The 18,205-nt window shown below is 44.4% G+C and overlaps 1 protein-coding gene across 2 annotated transcripts in view; it reads right to left on the reverse strand.

The window, feature by feature from the left end:
- Positions 1 to 18,205, reverse strand: part of aldh3a2b (aldehyde dehydrogenase 3 family, member A2b) — an 83,852-nt gene that overhangs the window by 38,745 nt on the left and 26,902 nt on the right. For both annotated transcript variants that reach the window (XM_034178139.1, XM_034178140.1), the window contains 2 exons: positions 17,781 to 18,012; positions 8,988 to 9,073 (listed from right to left, as the gene is read on the reverse strand). In XM_034178139.1, the coding sequence (XP_034034030.1) occupies positions 8,988 to 9,073; positions 17,781 to 18,012 (318 nt within the window). The remainder of the gene's footprint in view (positions 1 to 8,987; positions 9,074 to 17,780; positions 18,013 to 18,205) is intronic.

An 18,205-nucleotide genomic window follows, 5' to 3' on the forward strand; every position in this document is an offset into this window, starting at 1 on the left:
GGTTGGAGTGCAGACCAAGGATATGAACTGGTGTTTGGAGGCCCTCACGCAGGTGTTCCTGGACGAACACCTTCAACAGCCCGAGCCTGAGGATATTCACTCTGAAGCTTCACCTCAACCGAAGGATACATCACCACGACCATCTACACCAGTTACACCGTGTTATACACACGTCACCCCCACTTCACCATGCGCACCATAGTTCCCTGACGGATTATCATCTCAGGAATATGAGGCAACTCCATCTCCATCGGGATTACCATCACAAGCATCGCTACTGGAAGAGCAGCCTTCTGATGGCGACAGCAATCTACAGATGGGCGGAGAGGAGTACGTGGTGCTGGATGAGTGTCGTTCAACTCCAGCTCCTCCTGTTCTGTCTCCGATGGTGGATGAGAAAGAAGTGCTCACCCTTCACCCTGTCGACGACGACGGGGATGTTTTTATGGAAGTATAAAGAGATCAGTAGAGCTTCAAGTCATGGAGGGGGTGTCAGGAAAGATGACTTTAAGCTTGCTTTTAGCTTGTTTTCATCTTGGAATATATTACATGCCATTGGATTAATATACATGCTGTTGGATTAAACTGGACAGTGTTTGGTACTTTCCCGGAGTAAGTGAGGTCATGCCGGACTTTTCCATTACAAATGGGGAGGCCCACGGAATGAACTCAGTGGTGAAGACAATGGAATATGTCTAAGAATGATTCCAATGTAACAAGTATGATTAAATGAACTATTAATGTAATAAAATTAAGAGTTGATTAGAAAACGTATGTTACAAATAAGTGAAATGAATGATTATATGAGTTGTTTTTCATAAAAAGTGCAGAGTCAGAAGAGGAAGTGAAGAAGTTGGTTTGATAAAGAGTGCAGAGAAGAAAGGGGAAGTGATGTCGCAAGCGAGGCCAGAAGAGCTGATGATAAACAACTGATCAAATGATTAAGATGTGATAAAATATGAAATGAATAATAAGGAATGAAAATGTGTTAACCGAAAAGAGGAACTTGAGAAATAAGTTACTGGCAAAGGGCTGCAGATGGCTTCCAGTAAGGGACGGAGAAGGGAGGAGGTTTTGAGTCACCAGCATCCCCATGGTAACCAAGATCATCTGAACAACAAAGAATCAAGCTCATATATAAACTGTGGAACACCAGGAAATGGGGTTATTCTTCCAAGGAGAGGTGCTGTTGTCACTTCTCCCCTGCTACAAGGAGATCACAAGACTTGACCATCTTGTGAGCAGCAATTGGAATCGTGTAGTGAGAGGATTGGAGCCATAAGAGATCATTTGAGAGAGTTTTCAACTCCCACTCAGACCATCCAGTCACGGAGTAGCAGAGCATTGGAGAATAATCACTGGCCTTAAGTCTGTGTGGGGAAGTTTCAACGTTTTCTCTCTCAAGGAACATCACAGCATACCAGAATGGATTAGATCAACTTTTGGTTGATTGAAGAAGGAATAAACTCTTATGTGGATTAATTTCCTGAAGGATTACAACATCACACAAGGATCGTGGTCAGCTAACGACTAATAGCTGATGAAGAGGAAATCAAGTTCATCGAGCTGGGGATTTTAACATCAAAAACCTCCTTCCCTCACTCCTAGAAAAATTGTTAAGAAATCAATCCAGTCCAGTCAAAGTAAGATCAGACAGCATTATGGAATTAAAAACAAAAATCTCTGCCAATCGTTATTCTGATTATACTTGAATTACTGTTGTGAAATTATCATCATATAACCTATTTTGATTATGTTGTCGGCACTTGCAAAACCTGCAATAAATTTCCAAGCATGCAGTTAAAGTGTTAAGGCTCAGACATTGGATTTATTGATGCTTCTTAAGGTGTAAAAGTTAAAGATTATTGGGTGTATAACATCAAAAAGTGCTCTAAAAGGTTAGTCTGGTTTTTAATGAAATTAACGCATCCTGGGGACTCGCTGTACGAGTCACTAAATTCAAAATCTAGCAACATTGCAAGAGCCCTGATCCATAAGAGGAGAGCTGCCGTTAACGGGCGTGGCCGGCTCGTATCCTGGTTCCAGAGAAGGCTATTCGACCGGGGTGCAAGATCAGCGTCAGCGGGGTGGACGTCCGGATGGAGGCAGTGAGCGGCTAGACGAATCTCCTCGCCACCAGCTTGAACAGCCTTTGTGCAGCCCTGCCGGGTAATACCCGTGGAGACACGAAGGGCGGACCTCAGAGACGGAGAGCTGGTTTTAGTACACAAACGCACTCATCGGAGGGTGAGCGTGTGCCGCGTGTATCTAAAAAAATAACGGGATCTGACAGGTGCAGGCCTGGATATACTCCCGGACGTCGGCTTCCATAGATGCCCACCAGAAGCGCTGCCGGACAACTGCCACGGTCCTTCGCACCCCTGGATGACAGGAGAGCTTGGAACCGTGACAGAAGTCCAAGACTGCAGCTCTGGCCTCTGGTGGGACGTACATACGATTCTTCGGACCAGTTCCGGGGTCCGGGCTCCGTGCCAGGGCCTCCCGGACGGTCTTCTCCACGTCCCAGGTGAGGGTGGCCATGACAGTGGACTCCGGAATGATGGGCTCTGGTGGATCCGACAGCTCTGTTCTGACTTCGTCTTCGTGTACCCGGGACAAGGCATCTGATCTCTGGTTCTTGGTCCGGGGGCGATAGGTGATCCGGAAGTCAAAACGCTCGAAGAACAGTGACCAGCGGGCTTGCCTGGGGTTCAGCCGCTTGGCGGTCCTGATATACTCCAGGTTCCGATGGTCAGTGAAAACTGTGAACGGCACAGACGCTCCCTCCAACAGGTGTCTCCACTCCTCAAGAGCCTCTTTCACTGCAAGGAGTTCTCCATTGCCGACGTCATAGTTGACGTCATAGTTCCGTTCAGCCGGGGTCAACCTGCGAGAAAAGTAGGCACACGGGTGAAGAACCTTATCGGTCTCTCCGCTCTGGGATAGCACGGCTCCTATCCCTGAGTCAGAGGCGTCCACTTCAACCACAAACTGGCGGCAAGGGTCGGGCTGCACCAAAACTGGTGCAGTCGAGAACCGTCGTTTCAGCTCCCTGAACGCGGCTTCGCACCGATCCGACCAGGTGAAGGGGACTTTTGGAGAGGTCAGGGCTGTCAGGGGCTAACTACCTGACTGTAGCCCTTAATGAACCTCCTGTAGAAATTTGCAAAGCCGAGGAACTGTTGCAGCTTCCTACGGCTTGTCGGTTGGGGCCAACCTCTCACCGCCGCAACCTTGGCCGGATCAGGGGCGATGGAGTTGGAGGATATGATAAACCCCAGGAAGGACAAAGAGGTGCGGTGAAACTCACACTTCTCGCCCTTCACAAACAGCCGGTTCTCCAATAACCGCTGCAGGACCTGACGTACATGCTGGACATGAGTCTCAGGGTCTGGAGAAAAGATGAGTATATCGTCCAGATATACGAAGACGAATCGGTGCAGGAAGTCCCGCAAGACGTCATTAACCAAAGCTTGGAACGTCGCGGGGGCGTTAGTGAGGCCGAACGGCATGACCAGGTACTCAAAATGACCTAATGGGGTGTTGAATGCCGTCTTCCACTCGTCTCCCTTCCGGACCCGAACCAGGTGGTACGCATTCCTAAGATCCAACTTGGTGAAGATTTTGGCTCCATGCAGGGGCGTGAACACTGAATCTAACAGGGGCAACGGGTATCGATTGCGAACCGTAATCTCATTCAGCCCCCTGTAATCAATGTATGGACAGAGTCCACCGTCTTTCTTGCCCACAAAAAAGAAACCTGCACCCATCGGGGAGGTGGAATTCCGGATCAGCCCGGCAGCTAATGAGTCCCGGATGTAGGTCTCCATTGATTCGTGCTCAGGTCATAAGAGGTTGTACAGCCTGCTGGACGGGAACTCAACGCCCAGAATCAAATCAATGGCACAATCGTACGGACGGTGCGGGGGAAGGGTGAGTGCCAGATCCTTGCTGAAGACGTCAGCAAGATCGTGGTACTCAACCGGCACTGCCGTCAGATTGGGAGGGACTTTGACCTCCTCCTTAGCATGTAAACTGGGAGGAACCGAGGATCCTAAACACACCCGATGGCAGGTTTTGCACCACTGAACCACCACCCCAGACGGCCAATCAATCCGGGGACTGTGTTTCAACATCCATGGGAAGCCCAAAATCACGCGGGAGGTAGAAGGAGTCACAAAAAACTTGATCTCCTCCCGATGATTCTCAGACACCACCAGAGTTACAGGTTGTGTCTTGTGCGTGATTAAAGGGAGAAGGGTGCCATCTAGTGCCCGCACCTGCAATGGCAAAGGGAGCGCCACCAGAGGGAGCCCTACCTCCCTAGCCCATCTGCTGTCTAGCAGATTCCCTTCTGACCCCGTGTCCACCAGTGTTGGGGCTTGAAGGGTTAAATCCCCGCTCAGGATTGTAACTGGGAGTCGTGTGGAAATATGTGTATGTCCCACGTGAATGTTTTGGCCCACCCTAAGCCCAGTTTCTAGGGGCGGGCGTTGGTGTTTAACCGCTTGGGGCAGTCTCTTAGCTGATGCTCACTCGAGCCGCAGACAAAGTACTCCCCGCGGGTCAGCCTCCTCTGTCTGTTAGGTGGTCTGAATGTGGCCCTGCTCGTGTCCATAGCTTCGTCAGCAGGGGGAGCTGTAGCCACACGGAGCGTTGAGGCTGTGGAGCGTGGGGAGGGCGGAACCTTTTCGGACCCGGAAGGGAGAGGGACGGCGCGTGCCCGGCCACGTCCTTCATCTCGCTCCCGACGGTGTTCCTCTAACCGACTGTCTAACCGTATAACGAGATCAATAAGCCCATCTAAGTCCCGCGGTTCTTCCTTGGCTACCAGGTGCTCCTTCAGGACCGACGATAGTCCGTTTATGAAGGCAGCGTGGAGCGCAGTCACATTCCAGCCGGACCTCTCAGCCGTGATGCGGAAGTCGACTGCATATTTGGCTGCGCTCCGGCGCCCCTGTCTCATTGACAGCAGCACTGTTGAAGCAGTCTCTCCTCTGTTAGGGTGATCAAAAACCGTTCTGAACTCCCTCACAAACCCAGTATAAGTGGTAAGGAGCCGTGAATTTTGCTCCCAAAGCACTGTAGCCCAAGCGCGTGCCTCACCACGAAGCAAGTTAATTACATAAGCCACCTTACTGGCGTCAGACTCGTACATCACGGGACGTTGTGCAAAGACGAGCGAACACTGCATAAGAAAGTCCGCACACGTCTCCACACAACCTCCGTACGGCTCTGGGGGACTTATGTATGCTTCAGGGGATGGTGGGGAGGGTCGTTGAATGACCAGTGGAATGTCTATATTCGGCACTGGGTCAGCAGGAGGAGGAACTGCAGCAGCGCCCTGAGCGCGCGCTTCCACCTGCGCGGTGAGAGCCTCCATCCTGCAATTAAGGATGACGTTTTGCTCAGTCATCAGATCCAACCGAGCGGTAAAGGTGGTGAGGATGTGCTGCAACTCACCAATCACGCCTCCTGCAGACGCCTGTGCACCCTGCTCTTCCATTGGTTGTCCAACAGATGGTTGACGCCCCTCGGGATCCATGACGCTGGCCAAGACATCCTGTTGGGAAAGTGTAGGGACACGGACCCACAACAGGGGGCGTAAATGAATGGACAATGAAAGAGCCGAATATGAACACTTTACTGTTGTGAAAGAGCACAACCAAAATACAGAGGATTACAGAATTTTGCAAACAGTCAATCCACAGAGGTGACGTGTGGGCAGGCTCGAGGTTAGAAGACGTCTGTCCTGAGAGGAACCAGAACCACATGATTTCCTCCGCCACCGAACCAGGAGAATACTGGAGCTGCCAAGTCCTGAGTCCCCAGGTGGCCACCGTCTCCGAATGTCGGATCTGGTACTGCTGGTGAGGAGCAAAAACAGTGAGATGTGGGTGTGTGCACACCCAGTAACAATAACGGTGGGAATTCCACCTCCACCTCTAATCCACAAAACTGGCACGTGCAGTAGTAGTGAGTACTTATCAACAGTTTGGCGTGGGGAGCAAAAACGTCAGCCCTCCACGTATCACAAACTCAGCCTCCAGCTGCGAGCACTCACCGAACTGACTGTAAACGACACAAAAACAAACACTGTCTGAATAGACAAAAACAACAGCTGAGAGCAGTTACCTTCACAGGTAGATGATATCTCGGCAACAAGGTGGAGATGATGTCCGGCTTTTATGGAGTGGATCTGATGAAGTGAAGATGGATGACAGCTGTCATGAGTTGATGAGTGACAGCTGTCACCCCCGGCTGTGTCCGTGGTGGCAGCGCCCTCTCGTGCCTGAAGCCCGCACTTTAGGCAGGGCGCCCTCTGGTGGTGGGCCAGCAGTACCTCCTCTTCAGCGGCCCACACAACACCGGATAGCCCTTTGCAAAGCACCCCTGACCCCGTATGAGTAAGGTCTAACCTTACCAACCCCTAGAGCAAGCACACAGGCGACTCTAATTATGTTGAGGAAGAAACCTTAAGCAGACCAGACTCAGAGGGGTGACCCACTGTTTAGCCCATTCTAATAGTTACAAGGTTTTTACAAAGTTTTTACCAAGCTGAAGAAACAGGAAACAGAAAAAACCAGAATAGCATCAAAACAAAGTGCATTATTGAGAAAAGCATGCAGTCACTGGCAGGGGCCATCTATCATGTCATCGTGTAGGAGTACATGTCCTCACTTTGTCAATGTGGTGTATGACACATAAGCCTAGGTTAAGCATTAGCTGGTCAAACTAATGTCAATGTCTCACTGGAACAAGGACCATCATTTCAGTTTTGTCTTGAGTTTAAAAGTAAGAAATTGTTGCACATCCGGCTTTTTACTGACGCAAGGCACTAAACACTTTATGTGTATGAGATTACCAGCAGTTATTGGCATGTACAACTGAGTGTCATCAGCATAGCAAGGAAAAGTAATCTTATAATTCTGCAGTATGTGCCTGAGGGGTGCTATATAAAGGGAGAAAATCAGTGGGCCTAAAACAGACCCCTTTGGAACCCCGTATTTCATGTCACCGATGTAGTGTTGTTGTACAGAACACAATGAGAGTAACTGGTTAGGTAAGATGTCAACCATGAAAGGACATTCCCAGTAATCCCCCCCAAAAACATTCTCCAGCCTATCATGTAGAATACGATGATCCACCATATCAAGTGCTAAGATCTAACAGTAACAGAGCCATAGTGGTGTCTGAATCCACTGCAAGCAGAAGATCATTTACCACTTTATATGCCACATTATAACTTATATTTGGAATACAAAAATAGTGTCAAAATAAACATTACTGTATTTCTTTTAATGCTATGTCGTGCCCCCCTTGTGTCTTCTTCTTTATTGTAGTGTCTCTGTTGTCTGCCCTGTTTGTGAACCTCTGCTTTTAGAGGAGTGCTGTGACCGTGTTCACTGGTCTTGTTTGCTTTAGCGGAACATGGGTCATCAGGCTCATTTGCTTCTCATCTACTAATCAGCAACAGCTTAAGACCATGGGTTTTGAACTCCCTGTAGCCACAATGTTTGTGCACCATGCTGACCTTCAGACATAGGCAGCAGGGGTGGTGGCCAAGTGGTTAATGCGCTTGGTTTCAGTTCAGAAGGTTCCGGGTTCAAATCCCACCCCTGCCACATTTCTCCATGTAATGTGGAGTTGCGTCAGGAAGGGCATCCGGTGTAAAACTTGTGCCAATTCAACATGCAGATCCACCTTGGATTTGCTGTGGCGACCCCAAGTGCAAAACAAGGGAGCAGCCAAAGGGACTAACTAACTAACTGACCTTCAGTGTTTACAGTTGTTCCCTCAGTGACTATCTAGACTCTCTTTCAGGATCACTGCTCTTCTGTCGCAGCTATTCCACGCCCATGGACAACAACAACATAGGAAATCTCCTGATATCTCCTTTAACTGGCTAAATTTTAAACTAGGTCAGGTCTTGGCAGAAACCCGTCTCTCCTGTCTGATGGTTCATTCCACTCCAGTATCACCTCCAGCACATGCCACATCAACACAAGCCATGAGTGCAAATAAATGTTATTCCTTCTTAATTTATTATCTTACTGCTCTGCTTCTGGGTGTAACGTTCTATGCCACAACATACACACTCACAAAGCTTTCACAGCTAAACCTCAATGAAGTAATACAAATGTGGGACCTTCTCGCACAGCACTAAGCCTCCGTGGTGCCCACAACAAACACATTTAATACACTTTTCCTACAAGCTGAGTTCATTTATGAGTTATCATGCTGTACATACTGAATTCACACCCAAATAATGAATGATTTAATTCCTTTTTGCAGTATTAAGAGGTGTATATTCACTCAGTTCATTCTGATGTAAGGTGCTGTTTGGTACTGACAGGAATTATTAGCAAATACTGTCTGAACCACACCCACTCTTTTTCCTGACAAACCCTTTTGAATAAATAATGTTGTAATCAGAGCAGCATAAAAGCTACAAATGGACTGAACTATATGGAAGGAGACGCTGTTTTTTGGCCAAAATATGGCCACTGAGTATCACGAGCACTTTGTGTCTGTCCGTCTCTCTGTCTGTGCTCAGCCTAAGTCCAGTCCTGTTACTGCTAGGGTCTTCAAATTCACGGGGAGTATTCTTGGGACACAGACCTTGGATAAGTTCAAAAATGGCTAACCTTGACCTATTTTAAGAGGTCAAAGGGTCACATTATGTTTCCTATTTTTATGCTCATAGGGTTGAGGGTATTTTAGCGTTGTGTAATGTTTTTTTCTGTAGGAACACACTCCCTTTTGCCAAACTGCTGTATATATCCATTTTTTTTTTCCAATTTTTTGGAACTAACCAGAGCCAGCTGGTGAAGAAAACATCTCACTCCTGAAAATCTACCATTTGGAGCATCTTTGTGTAATATCAGGAGATACTGTCTGCTTCAAGCACAAGTGTTTATTAAGTGCAAAAATGCATTTTCCATTACAAATCAAAGATTTGCTGATGACGTTTTGAAACATGTTACCTTGTCAAGGTAAATGGTCAGCAGCTCTTCCATGAGCTTTGCAGTGTGCACACACACCTCAGAGGGCTTCACCACAGCAGCATTACCTGAAAAAAATGCAAAGGCAGAGATTAGAAAATAATGAAATACTGTGTTCAGTCCTTCCTGTCTGGTAACTAATATTTCAAGTTTATCTGAACATAATTTGGCTTAATTTATCATAAATCTATTGTGATGTCAGGAATGTAGGTTGATGAAAATGAGACATCATAGGTTGCCGTATCCTTTAGAAAGTGACTTTATATCTCCAGAGTTTTTCCAGATTATAACACTGCAGTTTTACCACTGTAGTTGCCTAAATGGGCAAAACTGCACTGTGTTCCACACAAAAGAAGGAACAAATAGACTGTTGTTACACTATTTGTTGAATGTGAGCCTTTCAATGCGGGCATGCAGGCTCCGTGTAACTACACGGACTGAATCTATGGATAACACTGCATCTGTAACTTGCCCAAAGAAAAAGGTGGACAAAGTCTCTTAAACGTGTCCCAGATGTGACAATCAGAACAATATAGATAGTAGATTGTCACCGCTTTATTTGTGAAAATCATTCAGTATTACAACAGGAAAAGTAGCTTGTGCGAAACAACATTTAGTGTCTTGATTCAAACGTGCTTTGCACAAATCATAGCTGTGTTTGGGAGGAAAACTGGAAAAACAGTGGGCTTTTCCATCAGAATGCTATAAAAATGCAACGTTCTATCCATCAAAACATTAAAGTGTACTTACTGCTCCAGTCACCATGAAAAGAAAACACCAACTCAGTATTTTTAAAGCATTTAGAAACGGTAAAACACGCAATGTAAGCTGCTGAACCTCTGGCCAAGGGCGCAGTTTACTTTTTGAAGCAGTTGCCAAGTCTGGCAACTGCGGAACCACAGAGGAATTTTCTAAAGCTGCAGCTTTTTTTCTCCGTCTCTCGTGTGCTTCATGACATGGAGAACACAATTGTCTAAAAGGTAATTATTTGAAATATTTATATTGTAATGGCTTTGAAAAAGTTTTCATCCTTCTTATGAGTATGTTTATGACAGATTTAACATGTTATCATAATCCTTCAGATGAGCTGCACTGAGGTGGGATGCGCTGACGCAGTGACTCGCACTGACAGTGGTTTTTTTTTGTTTGCGCGATGTTCATATGAAGTTCACATAATTAATGAGTGCCAGAGATTTTGAACATTTCAAAATTTTCTTTGCGCACTTGCACGAAGCCGCGCAGAGTTTAGAATGGTTTACAGTGAGTTTACTCTCTGGCACAGCAGACGTGCAAGTGTCAAGGCACCTTTAAGCTGGATTTACACTGTGCGAGTTTTGGCCCTTTTTCAGCCGATTTTTCACTTGTGCGAGAATTTTTTGGATCGCGCCGAGTTTCAGCTTAATTGTGCATCCTGCATTGTCTAGTATACATGGAGTAACATGCTGCGTTTAACCTCTCACGACCGCCTCCCAATCGGCAATCGTATGGTCGGATGAAAATCAAACCTGTTTGATATTTTGGTTGGCCGTCATGAGGGTTCCGCGCTGCTGAAGCAGCACTACAAGCGTCTCTCACACTGTGCATGTGCAAACACCGGAGAGAGCATAAACAGTGATCATCTCTTTGGGAGAGCAGCTTCTGTTTCTTTTTCCCCCCCTTACTCTTCAACTCATGTAAAGTCTTGTATTTTTTTTTTTTAAACTTTGATGTCTCCCATCAAGTTTTTGTAAAAATAATAAATGTAAATAAAGTTTGAAAAAAATAAAAAAGAAAAAGAAAAAAGCTTCTCTTTACGTTTTGCTTCTGGAAACACGAGTCTGACGTGGTTTTTGAACGTACAATGTGAGTAGTCAGATCGCATCAGAGCGCAGCTCGTCTGAACGATTATAACAAGAAGTTAAATCTGTTATAAACATACAAACATACAAGAAGGAAAGAGCACGCAACTGTTTTACCAAGCCATGACAATGTAAACATGACAAATAATTACCTTTTAAGACAGCTCCAAATGTTTTCTGTAGTTTGTTAGGCGTGTGTGCGAACGGCTGAAGCTGGAGCGGTCCTCTGTGATTCAGGAAGTGATTACAGCCGTTTATAACGGCCAATTTGCAGATAAAATGATTAATCCGACAGGAAATAATTATTTTATATACACAGCGTCCAGCGCAGAGCGCGTGGCAGGTGGAAGAACAAAGAAGGGCGTCCAGCTGGGATCACAGTGGGTGGGATCATCATGACAACGTGTGTGCTATTGCGTGAATCAAAGACATGCTCGTGTCAGGGGGCCTTAACTATTTTGTGACCCACTGCTGATAGAACGCTCAGTGATAATGATGCATTTCAACTGGTAAAGGCACCTTGACACTTGCACAAATTTGATCCTCGCCCTGGCATGCAATCTGGCATACCAATGAGTAAAATCATCGTAAACCATTGTAAACTGTGTGTGGCTATATGCCATTGTGCAAAGAAAATTTTGAAATGTTCAAAACTTCTGGCACGCATTAATTTTGCGCATGAACATTGCGCAACCTATTCAAAAATACCTCATGTCAATGTGCGCAGCGCATCTGAGTGATTATGACAAGATGTTACATCTATGGTGTGTATGGTATGGTCTATGGAGTGTCAGCCGCTCCCTTGTTTTCACTCAGGGTCCCCACAACAAATCTGAGATGGGTCTGCATATTGAATTGGCACAAGTTTTTACACCAGATGCCCTTCCTGACGCAACTCCACATTACATGGAGGGGTTGGGTTTGAACTGTGAACGTTTCACACTAAAACCAAGGGTACTAACTACTTGACCACCACTCCCTGATGCATTTCAACTGGAAATACGATAATATTTATTTTTAACCTGTATCAGTATTGGACCTCTGGCGTGTTCCTTCTTTTCCATTTTCCCCATAAAATTTAATGTCATCTGCTGTTGGATCTTGACTCTGCTAAAAGTAAGCCACGTTAAATGGAAATAGGGTTTGATGTCAGGATCCACAGAAGCTTTTTTCATTAGATTTGACCTTTAAAAATTCTACAAACACTTGTAGCAATGAATCAAGGGAAATGACTTGTGGCCCACTCAGCAGTTATAATATATGATGCAAGATCTGATAGTGAGTGACAAAAAGACAAAGTTTAAACTGTGCAATGACTCATAACCACTGCATGATGTGCACCCTGATGGGTTTAAGTCCTTCCTGTCAACACATACCTGCAGAGTCCAATCTGTTCTGTAAAACTGTCACCAGGGGACAAGCACAATGCAAGAGTGATGCAAATAAAGAATCAGACAAAAGCCAGTGAGCTGATGTTTGCTAAAAGAATACAGCTATTGTGACGCTAAACAGCTGCAGACAAACACTCGTCAGTGAGGTCTGCCTCACTTGAGGCAGAGCTTTGTATTGACAACGGTATCTTAAAACCCCCTGACACTTGCAGGACTTTGATGCACGCACGTCATTGTCACGATCCCACCCGCTGTGTTCCTAGCTGGACGCCGTGCTTTGTTCCACCGGCTGCCACGTGCTGATCGCTGGATGCTGCATATATGAAATAATTATTTTGTAGCAGATTAATCATTTTCTCTGCAAGTTGGCTGCTGAAAACGGCTCTAACTGCCTCCTGGATCACAGAGGAACGCTCCAGCCTGAGCCGTGCGCACGTGCCGAACGAGCTGGAGAAAGCATTCGGAGCCATCTAAAAAGGTAATTACTTGTTATGTTTACATTGTCATGGCTTGGTAAAACAGTCGCATGTTCTTTCCTTCTTGTGTGCAGCTGGAAAAGTATGTTTATAATCGTTCAGACCAGCTGTGATCTGATGCAGTGCGCTGACGCAACCACTCACACTGTTCACTTCTTTACTTCACTTGATGAGCTGCACGTAGTGTTGGCGAGCAGATTGTGCCATGTTGCATGACATTTATGCGTGAAAGATTTTTTGAAAATTTCAAAATTCTCTTTGTGCAATTGCACAGGCCTAAGACCCTCTTGCATTCAGTCTGCACCTGTTAAAGACAAGTTTACTCTCTTGCAAAACACAGGGCGGGCAAGCATGCATCAACGTCGTGCAAGTGTCAGTGGCCCTTTAGAAAACACAAATTAGTCATGATTTTAATTGTGACTATAATCATGGGTGGTGGCCAAGTGGTTAAGTGTACTTGTTTCAAATCCACCCATTCATTCTCCATGTATGAAAGGAAGGCCACTCAACTTAAAACTTTTGCCAATTCAGTGTGCAGATGCACCTTGGACCTGCTGTGGCAACCCTGAGTGAAAAACAAGATAGAAGCCAAAGAGACTTTCTTTTCTTTTCATAACTAACTTTTTCAGAAGTTCAGTAATTCAATCATCTCCCCCCTCCCTGCTTTTTCGAACACCAAATAATATGCATTTAGTATAAATTCTTTTTGCTTTTCCCTTTTGGTTGTCTTGAAGCAGGAACCCTCTGCTGTGGAAGCACGTGCACTTAACCTCTGTCCACCGTGGTGTTCTGTGTATGTGTCATATATGCTTCTCTTTAAATGACACGGCTGTAGACATTACAGATTCCATAACGTCTGTGCTCTGCTGCAGGGCAGAGTTCACTGAGAAGCCTGTGACCCACTAGCTCACTGGCTAATGCTGGACTCTTGGGCAATAATGCATTAAAAAGGAACTGCAGTGGTTTATGATGACAGGGCAAAAATGCCAAAGAGGTCTAAAAAATGCAAAACATTAAAAGAAATCCTAAAAACTTGCTTTAAAAAAAAGCCTGAATGACCACCAAGCCTAGACTTGGGAAATTAAACAAATACACAAACAAGTTCCATACTGTACATCTGCATGTTCCTTGCAACGTCCAGATATGTCCAGCAGGGTCTTAGGCAGATATATTATATATAGTGACTACTACACCCTCTCTTCAGATGCAGGAGCATCATAGTCTGAATTTCAGGGCAGAGCACTGAGATCACTTGAATGGAATATTGATTTCATCTGCTCCAGTTCCCACATCTTAAACATTATTAATTTTGCACTAGTTGGGAATAGTGATAAATGTTGGGTCCATATAAATTATGTTATGTTATAAAATAGCGTTGTGTGAGCTTGATAGTTTTAAAGCCTCCCAGAGCTATAGAGCTCTGAAATGTGATGTCACGTATCCACGACAATGCTATAGCTGGTTCTACCCTATATTTTCAAAATGCCCATTTTGTGTTTTGAAGAGCAACCCGAGCACAATGTGCAGACCGGGGATCGACACAACAAATAAGATGAGTTAGGTATATATATTTAATGAAAATTCAGTAAGGTATATCTTATATATTATATTCCAATTCTAAGGTGGAACTATGCCAGTATACAAAGGTATACCTAAATATCTAAAAAGGAAAAGTAAAATAGGAGAGTAGAAAAGAGTAGAGTAGAGCCACTTAGGTGCCTGGTCTTGAGAACCTGAGATGGTAGGTTAAAAAGCTTTTTTATCCCATGGGAACTCTCCCTACCCACCCAATGTATCAATTGTGAGTTTGGAAAGAGAATTTCAACTTAGTCTGTGCTTGTAGTTTTCACAAGCATTCCTTCACTGGGTTTTTGCTGGTTTTATGGCAGAGTTACAACACATTGGAGCTCACTTCAGAGCTGTAATCCTTGTATGTACCCATCATCAATCAATCAATCAATTTTATTTATATAGCGCCAAATCACAACAAACAGTTGCCCCAAGGCGCTTTATATTGTAAGGCAAGGCCAAACAATAATTACGTAAAAACCCCAATGGTCAAAACGACCCCCTGTGAGCAAGCACTTGGCGACAGTGGGAAGGAAAAACTCCCTTTTAACAGGAAGAAACCTCCAGCAGAACCAGGCTCAGGGAGGGGCAGTCTTCTGCTGGGACTGGTTGGGGCTGAGGGAGAGAACCAGGAAAAAGACATGCTGTGGAGGGGAGCAGAGATCAATCACTAATGATTAAATGCAGAGTGGTGCATACAGAGCAAAAAGAGAAAGAAACACTCAGTACATCATGGGAACCCCCCAGCAGTCTAAGTCTATAGCAGCATAACTAAGGGATGGTTCAGGGTCACCTGATCCAGCCCTAACTATAAGCTTTAGCAAAAAGGAAAGTTTTAAGCCTAATCTTAAAAGTAGAGAGGGTGTCTGTCTCCCTGATCCGAAGTGGGAGCTGGTTCCACAGGAGAGGAGCCTAAAAGCTGAAGGCTCTGCCTCCCATTCTACTCTTACAAACCCTAGGAACTACAAGTAAGCCTGCAGTCTGAGAGCGAAGCGCTCTATTGGGGTGATATGGTACTATGAGGTCCCTAAGATAAGATGGGACCTGATTATTCAAAACCTTATAAGTAAGAAGAATAATTTTAAATTCTATTCTAGAATTAACAGGAAGCCAATGAAGAGAGGCCAATATGGGTGAGATATGCTCTCTCCTTCTAGTCCCCGTCAGTACTCTAGCTGCAGCATTTTGAATTAACTGAAGGCTTTTCAGGGAACTTTTAGGACAACCTGATAATAATGAATTACAATAGTCCAGCCTAGAGGAAATAAATGCATGAATTAGTTTTTCAGCATCACTCTGAGACAAGACCTTTCTAATTTTAGAGATATTGCGTAAATGCAAAAAAGCAGTCTTACATATTTGTTTAATATGCGCTTTGAATGACATATCCTGATCAAAAATGACTCCAAGATTTCTCACAGTATTACTAGAGGTCAGGGTAATGCCATCCAGAGTAAGGATCTGGTTAGACACCATGTTTCTAAGATTTGTGGGGCCAAGTACAATAACTTCAGTTTTATCTGAGTTTAAAAGCAGGAAATTAGAGGTCATCCATGTCCTTATGTCTGTAAGACAATCCTGCAGTTTAGCTAATTGGTGTGTGTCCTCTGGCTTCATGGATAGATAAAGCTGGGTATCATCTGCGTAACAATGAAAATTTAAGCAATGCCGTCTAATAATACTGCCTAAGGGAAGCATGTATAAAGTGAATAAAATTGGTCCTAGCACAGAACCTTGTGGAACTCCATAATTAACCTTAGTCTGTGAAGAAGATTCCCCATTTACATGAACAAATTGTAATCTATTAGATAAATATGATTCAAACCACCGCAGCGCAGTGCCTTTAATACCTATGGCATGCTCTAATCTCTGTAATAAAATTTTATGGTCAACAGTATCAAAAGCAGCACTGAGGTCTAACAGAACAAGCACAGAGATGAGTCCACTGTCTGAGGCCATAAGAAGATCATTTGTAACCTTCACTAATGCTGTTTCTGTACTATGATGAATTCTAAAACCTGACTGAAACTCTTCAAATAGACCATTCCTCTGCAGATGATCAGTTAGCTGTTTTACAACTACCCTTTCAAGAATTTTTGAGAGAAAAGGAAGGTTGGAGATTGGCCTATAATTAGCTAAGATAGCTGGGTCAAGTGATGGCTTTTTAAGTAATGGTTTAATTACTGCCACCTTAAAAGCCTGTGGTACATAGCCAACTAATAAAGATAGATTGATCATATTTAAGATCGAAGCAGTAAATAATGGTAGAGCTTCCTTGAGCAGCCTGGTAGGAATGGGGTCTAATAGACATGTTGATGGTTTGGATGAAGTAACTAATGAAAATAACTCAGACAGAACAATCTGAGAGAAAGAGTCTAACCAAATACCGGCATCACTGAAAGCAGCCAAAGATAACGATACATCTTTGGGATGGTTATGAGTAATTTTTTCTCTAATAGTTAAAATTTTATTAGCAAAGAAAGTCATGAAGTCATTACTAGTTAAAGTTAAAGGAATACTCGGCTCAATAGAGCTCTGACTCTTTGTCAGCCTGGCTACAGTGCTGAAAAGAAACCTGGGGTTGTTCTTATTTTCTTCAATTAGTGATGAGTAGTAAGATGTCCTAGCTTTATGGAGGGCTTTTTTTATACAGCAACAGACTCTTTTTCCAGGCTAAGTGAAGATCTTCTAAATTAGTGAGACGCCATTTCCTCTCCAACTTACGGGTTATCTGCTTTAAGCTGCGAGTTTGAGAGTTATACCACGGAGTCAGGCACTTCTCATTTAAAGCTCTCTTTTTCAGAGGAGCTACAGCATCCAAAGTTGTCTTCAATGAGGATGTAAAACTATTGACGAGATACTCTATCTCATTTACAGAGTTTAGGTAGCTACTCTGCACTGTGTTGGTATATGGCATTAGAGAACATAAATATGATTAAAGTGGTGGGTGGACTCATTTACATTTTGAGCAAAGCCAATTGAGTCTAATAATAGATTAAATGCAGTGTTGAGGCTGTCATTCTCAGCATCTGTGTGGATGTTAAAATCGCCCACTATAATTATCTTATCTGAGCTAAGCACTAAGTCAGACAAAAGTTCTGAAAATTCACAGAGAAACTCACAGTAACGACCAGGAGGACGATAGATAACAACAAATAAAACTGGTTTTTGGGACTTCCAATTTGGATGGACAAGACTAAGAGTCAAGCTTTCAAATGAATTAAAGCTCTGTCTGGGTTTTTGATTAATTAATAAGCTGGAATGGAAGATTGCTGCTGTAACCAGGTTTCTGTAAGGCAGAATAAATCAATATGTTGATCAATTATTATATCATTTACTAACAGGGACTTATCATGCACACTCCAAAGTCACCAAAAGGTTCCAAAGAGCCAGACATCCAACAGGTCTAGCTACACAGAAAAATGGCCATTGCAATTGCAAAACTGAGGGCAGAGATACGGAACAAGACAAGAACTGTACATGTACACATTCCTACAGTACCAGCAGCAATGGCGCCAATTAGTGGATGTATGGTGACAGCCCAGGGGTAATTCCAGGCCCCGATGATCAGCACTACACCGAGTGGCTGTGGCTGGATGTAGACAGTGTCTGAGAGGGTCAGCAGGTTCTTCTCCACTGGCCGAGGGGCGGCCCAGTCCTTCAGCTTTTTGATGACCAGATTGATTTCTCCTTCCAAACCCATAACCTCATACAGCCTGATGCCAATGTCACTCTGGGGATGATCAAAAGGAATGATGTGACGTTATTAGTGCTCAGGGCAATTTCTTATGATCTATTTTACTTTTATCACAGCATCAAAAAAGGCTGCAAGTAAAACTAACACCAACAGTACACTTAATTAGAGGTTTGTAAAGAGACTGAGAGCAATGTGGCACAGATCCACAGGGCCGGTTTGTCTCCATCTC

The sequence above is a fragment of the Thalassophryne amazonica genome, chromosome 9 (assembly GCF_902500255.1).
Source record: "Thalassophryne amazonica chromosome 9, fThaAma1.1, whole genome shotgun sequence".
Taxonomy (NCBI): Eukaryota; Metazoa; Chordata; class Actinopteri; order Batrachoidiformes; family Batrachoididae; genus Thalassophryne; species Thalassophryne amazonica.